Source organism: Dendrobates tinctorius, unplaced genomic scaffold, assembly GCF_039654945.1.
Source record: "Dendrobates tinctorius isolate UK_male_01 unplaced genomic scaffold, ASM3965494v1 ptg000102l, whole genome shotgun sequence".
Classification (NCBI taxonomy): Eukaryota; Metazoa; Chordata; class Amphibia; order Anura; family Dendrobatidae; genus Dendrobates; species Dendrobates tinctorius.
Genome location: NW_027361770.1, coordinates 38105702 through 38115279, shown reverse-complemented (window position 1 = coordinate 38115279; position 9578 = coordinate 38105702). Strand labels below are relative to the sequence as shown.

The 9578-nt window shown below is 41.4% G+C and overlaps 1 protein-coding gene across 1 annotated transcript in view; it reads right to left on the bottom strand.

Moving 5' to 3' along the window:
* Positions 1-400: 400 nt before the first annotated feature.
* The window catches only part of LOC141099782 (dynein axonemal heavy chain 5-like), a 587253-nt gene continuing 578075 nt past the window's right edge, over positions 401-9578 (bottom strand). The window contains exon 77 of the mRNA XM_073587845.1: positions 401-1584. Coding sequence (XP_073443946.1) covers positions 1366-1584 — 219 coding nt within the window. The 3' untranslated portion in view covers positions 401-1365. The remainder of the gene's footprint in view (positions 1585-9578) is intronic.

Sequence of the window (9578 nt, the reverse complement as noted above, 5' to 3'; positions counted from 1 at the left end):
ATTCAGCAAGATAGGACTAGCACAAGTTTGTACTATGCCAGTCTTGACAGAGTACACGGAAACAAATTTATTAAGAAAAACATGCCACTTAATGAATACAGCACCTCTAATAAGTCTTGTGTGACTCCATGTACGGTGACAGAAATGCTACTCCAGTCATGGACTGAAGTATCATTTCTGACAGAAAATTGCAGCAAATTTGATGGGGGTCATAGACACGGCCATGTCCTGTCCCAAAAATTTTTGCACGACTCTGTTTTGAAAAGATTTTCAAAGCTTTTACGTCACTTCTGTGACATAAAAGCTTTGGTGAATTGGCCCTCAGATCTTTTACCATGTAAAAACCCACTGTATAAAGAAGATCTGCATGACTTGGTACTCATATAATCAAAGATCTGTATGACTTGGTGCACAGATAATCAATATTTATTGAATATCATATCAAATGTATACATTGCATAGTACACAAGTCCATGATTAGGAAACAATATTTTCTGAAAAGAATTAAACAATGTTAAATTATTGTAAAATATATGTAGAATAATGAACAAATCCACACATCATTTTCTATTAAGTTTTAGAAGGCACTGATTAAAAATAAAAGAAACACTAAGACACGAACGCAGAATAAATCTTCATTTGGTATAAGGTGAACACTCTGTTTGCCCTGTGATGTGAGATGGGAGATTGATGATGACAAACATGATTTTTTCTTAGGCTGGTTTCACACTTGCGTTTTTTTGCGCTGCTTTTTAGCGCAAAAAAAGCATGCGTTATTTCCCCTATACCATAACATGGGTGCGCATATGTGCACATACATATGCGCACGTACGCGTTTGTATGCGCATGCGTTTTTTTGCAGTGTGCGCTCAGGCGCACAAAATGCATCCAATTGCATTTTTTGTGCGTTCAACTTGTCCCCAAAAAATGCATGCGCACGCAATGCGTTTTTTTACAACAAAACACCCATTAAAGTCTATGGGTGCGCATACGTGCGCATTGTAAAGTGCACGTATGCGAAAAAAAACGCATGCGTGTTTTTTTAAAAAAATGCACCAAAACCCACAAAAAACGCACACAAACGCATGATGCGTTTTTTTCATGCGTTTGTGTGCGCTAAAAACGTGCAGCAAAAAAACGCAAGTGTGAAAGTAGCCTTAGAAGTGCTATAGTGCAGGGACATTTATAATATACAAACTGTGCCATATACGTGCGATTTTTGCATGGATGTGTTCAAAACAGCATGAAAGTGTTGTTAATAATAGCAGTAATAACATGTAAAATTATAAGTGATAACAGTCTCATTTCCAGGTCTTCAGGATCTTTGCCCCTAACCATCCATGAAAGTCATGGAAGCCAATCTATTTACTTGTTGTCACAAAGAAGGGCAACACCTCTCATTGTCCAGTGGTCGGGCACAAACACGGTTCTTAGGTACAGGGAGAAGACATATGTCAGGTCCGTCCTACGTGGCTTCTTGTACACTGGGCAGGAGTACAGACTACTCAGCTGTTTCTTAGGATCCAAAGGGCCGGTGGTACTTATTGCATAGACATGGACAACAGGCAGATTGGTAAAGAGGACCTGGAAATCAAAGGAACAGTTATTAAACCTAAGCGGAATAATAAATGGGATTAGAATAGATTATTATCCATATATGTGCACATTTACATTATAAGCCAGATAGCAGAGACAACATTAGCAATTATAGATTTGCAATTTCCATTCTAATATTTGAAAATCCACCTCTGAATGATTTGCATGTTATTCCTAATTATTTCTTGTACCTTTTGGCCATGTGCACACGTTGCGGATTCTGCTGCGGATCCGCAGTGTTTCAGGAGCTGCAGGTCCGCAGCAGATTTAGGTGTGTTGTACAGTACCATTGTTTTCAATGGTAAACTGAAAAACGCTGTGCACATGCTACGGATTTTTCCGCACGGATTTGCTGCGGGTTCAAATCGGCAGCATGTCAATTCTTTGTACGGATTCCACTGCGGTTTCACACCTTCTCCATTGTAGAGGTGTGAAACCGCAGCGCTAAACCGCAGGCTAATCCGCAGGTAAACCGCAGGTCTTTTGACCTGAGAATTTACCTGTGGATTTTTCCAAATCCGCGCGGAGAAATGCGCAGCACCTAAAATGTGCACATAGCGTTTGTTTCTCCTTCACTAGTTTCCAGATATCATAAATCTACACTATCCCAAAAGCTACAGTTTGAGTATTCTATCTAATATATAAAGCTCAATGTGGGTGTGTATATATGTGTGTATATGTCCGGGATTGGCATCCGCACCGTCGCAGCTACAGCCACAAAATTTGGCACAGTCACACGTCTGGACCCCGAGAGCGTCCTAGGCTATGTTGTGAGGCAAAATTTTAACCCCGCACATTCCAATTCACCAAACAATTTTGCCCCTATCTACATAATGGGGAAAAAGTGAAAGGAAAAGTGTTGGAGGCAAATTGACAGCTGCCAGATGTGAAGAAGGGGGACTTAAAGAATGAGAGCGATGGCGCCAAAGAGTATATACCGTACAGTTGCTAAGGTGGGGCCCTGACAGGGGATACTCACCACACACACAAAATGTGCCACACACTACCACATGCTTCAACACATATCCCACCCTCAGCACACATTTCACCACACATACACCAACCTCGCCACATAAAAGTCGAAATACAAAAGTCACCACTCAAAAATCGCCACGCTGTCCTAGAGCTGTTTAAAAGATGAAAAATGAGCTGTGATTGGTTGCTATCAGCAACAGTTTTCTGTGTAGACAGTTGTGGTAACTGAGGTCTATTATTCTTATCATTTCTATGGTGTTATCGTCCTTCTGTAAAGCTGGAAATAACACAATTTATTACCGCGCCAACACAGACCACCCTCTGACACAGACTGCAGGGGGAGCCCAGTATCACACAGGATAGGATTAGATACACGGCTCAGCAGTTAGTATCACACAGGATAGGATTAGATACGCAGCTCAGCAGTCAATATCACACAGGAGAGGATTAGATACACGGCTCAGCAGTCAGTATCATACAGGAGAGGATTAGATACACGGCTGAGCAGTCAGTAACACACAGGATAGGATTAGATACACAGCTCAGCAGACATTATCACACAGGATAGGATGAGATATGCAGCTCAGCATAGAGTATCACACAGAATAGGATTAGATACACGGCTCAGAATTCAGTATCACACAGAATAGGATTAGATACACGGCTCAGCAGACAGTATCACACAGAATAGGATTAGATACACAGCTCAGCAGTCAGTATTACACAGGATAGGATTAGATGCACAGTTTTTATGTGCAATATAATCATTATAATTTGTTATAACTAACCACAGTTGGTTACTATGCCCAGGCAACGCCGGGCTCTTAAGCTAGTGGCTATATAAAAGTGGGTTGACACAGGGGGTTCACACTTTTCTTAAAGAGGATCTGCAGTTATGAAAATGAAAAGCTGAAATGGTAAGTGGGCAGAGGGTCTGTCAGCAGCACAAGGAATAGGATAATCCATTGCGGGTTTACTCATTAGTGGTTGATTATACACAGTTCATGTCCACATGAATATAATTGGCATATTCTGCTGAAATACTGCACTGATTGAATAGGAGGTAAAGGTACAATTCTGTAATCAGTAGTTGTTCATTATATACTGTATATGAAAGCTGCAATTCTGGCTAACATAACTACGTGTTGTGTATGGCTCATAGCGAACGGACAAACTTTGCAGACATAACTGGCTTTGGCAGCACGGTGGCTCAGCGGATAACACTGCAGCCGTTCAGCGCTGGAGTCCTGGGTTCGAATCCCATCACGGACAACATCTGCAACGAGTTTGTAAGTTCTCCCCGTGTTTGCGTGGGTTTCCTCCCACATTCCAAAGACATACTGATAGGGAATTTAGATAGTGAGCCCTATCGGGGACATGGATGCAAAATGTAAAACGCTGCGGAATATGTTAGCGCTTTATAAAAATAAAGATTATTATTTATTATTATTACATATATGTGGTATTTTATATAATATATTGATGGCATTGCACTGAGACGCTATATGCTTAATTTATTGGCTGCAATGCTAAAGATCTAAGAAGAAGCAGGACGTTATTTATGGCACAAGCTCCTGAAACTTCACGTTCTCGGGCCGATTGTGTGTCATGGGACAGCTGCTAATTACAACATAATTGACCTTATTTATCACAACGCCTCTACAGCTTAAGTTATCGTTGTGTCTCTGGAAGGTGGGCCGTGCTGCATAAGGAAACCTGGGACTGCCATCTAGCATCAGTAATGAGATATATGAATCAGAACATAAATCGATGGTTGCTCCTCTCCATCACGTTAGATGAAGCAGTTTTCAGAGAATACAGATTAGAAAGCATGGTCAGGGCAATGTTAATGTAAACTAGAACATTGACTAAGGGTCTTCAGAAGCTAAAAAGGCCTGGTGACTTCTGACAAAAGAAATTGTCTAGTATTAGATAAACAGGGAGTGGCTAGCACTGTATTTATATGAAAAAATATATATTTGTGTTATGACAATTGCTAAATCCATTGTGAGGCAGTGACTGGTGTTACATGTGAGGGTCATTGTATGTTCCCCCCAGGATGTGCACGGAGGCGTATTGAGGCCATGAGAGGACACTGCAGTCACAGTCGTAGCTGTGGTGGCAATGTAGACTAAAGTGAGTATAGCTCTTGGACATGCTAGTTGTCCAAGACAGATTTAGGGAAAACCTGCACTGGGTTTTGGTGTTTTGAAACAGACTGCAGATGGTAGTGTTGCAGTCGGTTTCATTCCTGGCCTGGGTTTTTCATGTGGCCCAAGGCCACAGGTTGCTAGTTAAAAACACTACAGTATAGGGTTTGGGGTGTGTCAGGGTCAGAGTCAGTGTCAGTCTGGGTGTTTGGAGCAGTTCAGAGCAGTAGGCTCTGCAGAGCTCCACATGTGAGGCAACACAGGCTTGCAGAGCTAAACAGCCAGGGAAGCTAAGACACCTAGCACCCACAGCTAACACAGCGGTGCACTTGCCCACGGCAACGGATCTCGGAGGTGGATGGTCTTGTGCCCGGCGGTGAACTGGAGGTAGACTGTCCTGTGCCCGAAAGAGGACTAGAGTTTTTAGTGACTGTAAACTGAAGGATATGGTTCCCAGCTGCGATCTGGAGGATATCGTGTGCTGTGTAATGCTGTGTGTAGAACATTTACACAGCGTTGCAGTTGCCAGAAGCAACTGGTCTCAAGGGAGGACTGGCATGTTTAGTGACTGTAAACTGAAGGATATCATGTACTGTGTAAAGCTGTGAATAGAACATTAACAAAGCGGTGCAGTCGCCCACGGCAACAGGTTAGAGGCGGACTGGCGTGTTTAGTGACTGTAAACCAGAGGATATGTTTCCCGGCTGCTTATTGTGTGCGGTGTTTTCCTGAGTTGAACAATAAGAGACGTTTTCCTTTGAACTTTGCTGGGTCACTTCCTCATCACTGTATAAGTGTGCTACAGCAGCACTACATCATTTTGTGACATTTAGGGGATAATAGTAAGTATGAGTAATGAGTTTACCTCTTTTCTTAACGGTTTCAGGGATTTGTCACTTACTGGGCTGTGCATTGTTTCAATAAATGCAGTGATTTATCAGCAGCAGATTATCAGTAGAGGACTAGTTGTCTCGTGCCAGGTTGTCATCCTGCTCTTTGTAATAACCGCCTCCACAGCTGATTAGTAGCTTTCTGCCAATTTACTGTGTACACAGAAAGTGACCGATCAATCATGTGGGCGGGGTTATAAGAGCTCAGCCTTCAGAGAACTGCTAGATTTGCAGCAGAAAAAGTGATATTATGAAAAAGACAGCATGCAGCCCAGTAAGTAACACATTGCTGGAATCAGCATCTTTGTTCCAATATTATTCTGCTCTCAGATTATAATTTCCAAAACCTGGTGATAGATTCCCTTTAATACCTGCCAGGCTTCCACGTACAGTGTCCACGTGGTACTGGCACAATTTTCTTTTCTATTAGATCCATATGGGTTCTAACAGAAAAAAACATCATAAGTAGGTGCCATCTTATCACTACATATAAAATGAAGTTGCAACATGGTCTTTTGTGGTGACTGGGGAGAAGGCAGTTATGTTACATCTTGCTCATATCGGATTTGTGGCCCATTATATGATGAATTATTCAAAGCTGGCACTTTCACTGTACTGCAACATGGAAATAATGTATATGGACCCTTAAGAAAGGGCCTACAATAATTTGCAATAAAATTTCTTAAAAGAGAATAACTTAAGGGCTAAAAATTCAAATGACACTGAAATTAGTGTATAATTGGCAGATGCCATGATATAATGTGTAAATGAAAGTGATATGCTGCGTCATTTTACATTTCCTTTATATTTTGCAGTCTTGTCAAGTCAAGAGCAGGATATTAAAAAGTAAAGCAACGAGTGCTTTATTTTTAGATTAGAGATCATCTTTCCGCAGAACAATATGTACTAGACATGGAGAACAAACAGCTGTACGTCACCTATAGGTGTCAGAGCACCGCGTCTGGTAGAAACACAGATTGCCACTAAATGAAATCCTCATCCAGCTCCTGTTTCAACTTGTCATTTCAAACCGACTGTGACAGTTGCAAATGAATAAAAAACTAAAAATGACAGAGTTTAATCAGTGAGACTGGTAGTCCATAATCCTTCATGAAAAAACGCTTTTCATAGCCAGCTTTAGTGATAAGAGTTACATTTCCCAAATTGTACTGAATACACTATGTGCAGAAAACAGAGTGCTATTCCACTGACAGCGCTGTCAGGGCCATCACACTAATCTTATTTTCTGGTTAGGCTGAAGAATTGTAACAAGAGCTGTATACACTGGAGTAATGCCATCAGTTTAACATCCCACAGTCCAAAAACACTCAGAGATTATTAATGTGGAACTCTGGGTGAACATAAAAGATAGATAAAATGTGCCCACAAGGGGCATTAAAAATGCCAAGTCCTTCAATTTATTCCCCATTCTTCCACCAAGGAAATACTACTCATTGTCGTCACTAGTAGAGAGCTATGGCACAATGTAGAACCGCTTCCCGCGTTGGCAATTGATCTGTTCCCAATGGGGTTGCAGTAACATGGGGACGGTACAGTCACTGATAATAGCACCTGACTATGGGGTGTCCTGTATACGGGAAAGGGGTTGCCCACCTGGAAAACCTATGTTAGTGTCATAGTTTGATTTTTTTGCATGCTTTTTTATTCCAAGGTTAATGAAGGGTGAGAAGACCCAAAATATTCACGTCTAATATGTTTTGATTTGTGGGGTGTATTGATCAGAGTAGTGTTTCTACTTCTAAGGTCATGTTCACACGTTCAGTATTTAGTCAGTATTTTACATCAGTATTTGTAAGCCAAAATCAGGAGTGGGACAAGTATAATAGAAACATGTCACTACTTCTGTATTTTTCACTCACTCCTGGTTTTGGCTTACACATACTGATGTAAAATACTGATGATGTTAAATACTGACCAAATACTGAACATGTGAACATGGCCTAAGGGTAAATGAGCAGAACACCATACAGTACATTTTGCTGACTACTAATTGTGCTTAGAAAAAAATTTCACCCAGTTCAGATCAGTGTCAAGCAGTTTAAAAGTACAGTTACATTTTATATTGTGGGCCGTCTTTGTATTATGATGAGAGTACACGTGTCAGTCTCTGAGCAGCTGGTACAGCCATTTCTAACTTTAATACATGTCTGCTATATGTAATGATTAGGGGATTGTGAGGAAGTCATTGCTGGCTCCTATCCCAAAATCTGTACACACTGACATTTTACTAGCACAATCTACACTGATTTTTAAAACATCGGTTGCCACAGGTGCTGGACTGTATTAAAAGGCTTGTCATAACTGATAAAACTGTTATTAGCGGCAGGTTTCATTTTCAGTGATTGAAAAAAAATCTTACTAAAATCACAAAGTAGATGAGGACAAGAGCTTATACACTGGCTAATTTCTCATAGGTCAGTGGCTAATGGCACAATAGTTATACACAAAAAAGAAATGGCATCCTGCAATTATTTGCATAGCTTCAATTGCTTTTGTTTCTTTACCATTCAGGCCAGGATCACACTAAAGGCTGTTTCACACATCTAGGGACGGTTTTAGACAAAGTGGGGCCCTAGGCAAAAAAATAAAATAAGGCCCCCAATGCTCACGTATTGCACCATGACGCTCAAACATTTTGGTTGTATTTACATGTGCTGAGTTCAGGCCGTTCAATGAGTGTGATCGACAATATTGAAGTCGTTTGGCTCTTGTTTCTCTACCTCTTTACACCGGCTAATGAAGAATGATGGGTACAGAACATTAGTAGCTCAATCTATCCCCATACAGTATGATGTTATAAGCAGCAGGGCTGTCGAGTCGGAGTCAGTGTCCATTTTGGTGGAGTCGTTATCAAATGGACAGACTCTGACTCCTTAAATACAGTATATAATTAGAGATGGGCGGACACCTGGATGTTCGGGTCCAGCAGGTTCAGCCAACAGTTACAAAAAGTTTGGGATTGTGTACCAGAACAGTACCCGGACCCAAACCCAGACCCCATTCAATTGAATGGGGGGCCCAAACCTTCAGTGCTTGCCAAGCTGACATGTGCATGACAGCGCGGCAAACACGGCTTCTGATCGGCGGTGAAATCATCCCCACTGATAAGAGAGAGCCGTGGTTCCCACTCTGTCAAAAGACAGCGTAAGCGCTCAGCTGTGATCAGAGGCATAAAGTTTACCACCGGTCACTGATGTCAGCTGATAGGACTACAGCTTCCATGATCCGACACTTGCTACCACTAATAACAGCGAGAGCAGGAGCGGCTGATGGGTGTATTCATTAGCCGGCTCCTGCGCTGTAAATAAATAATTAAAAAATAAAATAAAAACAACAATATTCCTCACCTCTCCTCCATAATCCGTATCTGGGGATAAATAATTTTCAACTTTTACAATGCCAAGATGTGACCCTCCAGGCTGAGAAACACTGGTGAATGAGCTGTGGTGACCTCATGACTGACTTTTTCTCACAGTGCTGAAGTCACGTCAGATCAGCCATGCAGGGAACGTAGTCTCACTGACCGGCAATAACCTCGATGATGTCACCGCTGGTCAATGATGCTGCGCTCACAGAAGCTCATTCACAGTGGTTCTCAGCATGGACGGTTGCATCTTGGCACCGTCCAGGTTGAAAATTATTTATCCCCCAGACATGGATTACGGTGTGGGACAGAAAGATGGAGAGGCGAGGGATATTATTGTTTTTATTTTAGTTTTATAGTGGGGAAAAAAAAAGTATTTAGTCAGCCACCAATTGTGCAAGTTCTCCCACTTAAAAAGATGTGAAAGGCCTGAAATTGACATCATAGGTAAACCACAACTATGAGAGTCAAAATGAGAAAACAAATCCAGAAAATCACCTTGTCTGATTTGGCAAAATTTATTTAGAAAATTATGGTGGAAAATTAGTGTTTAGTCAGTAACAAAAGGTCATCTCAATATTT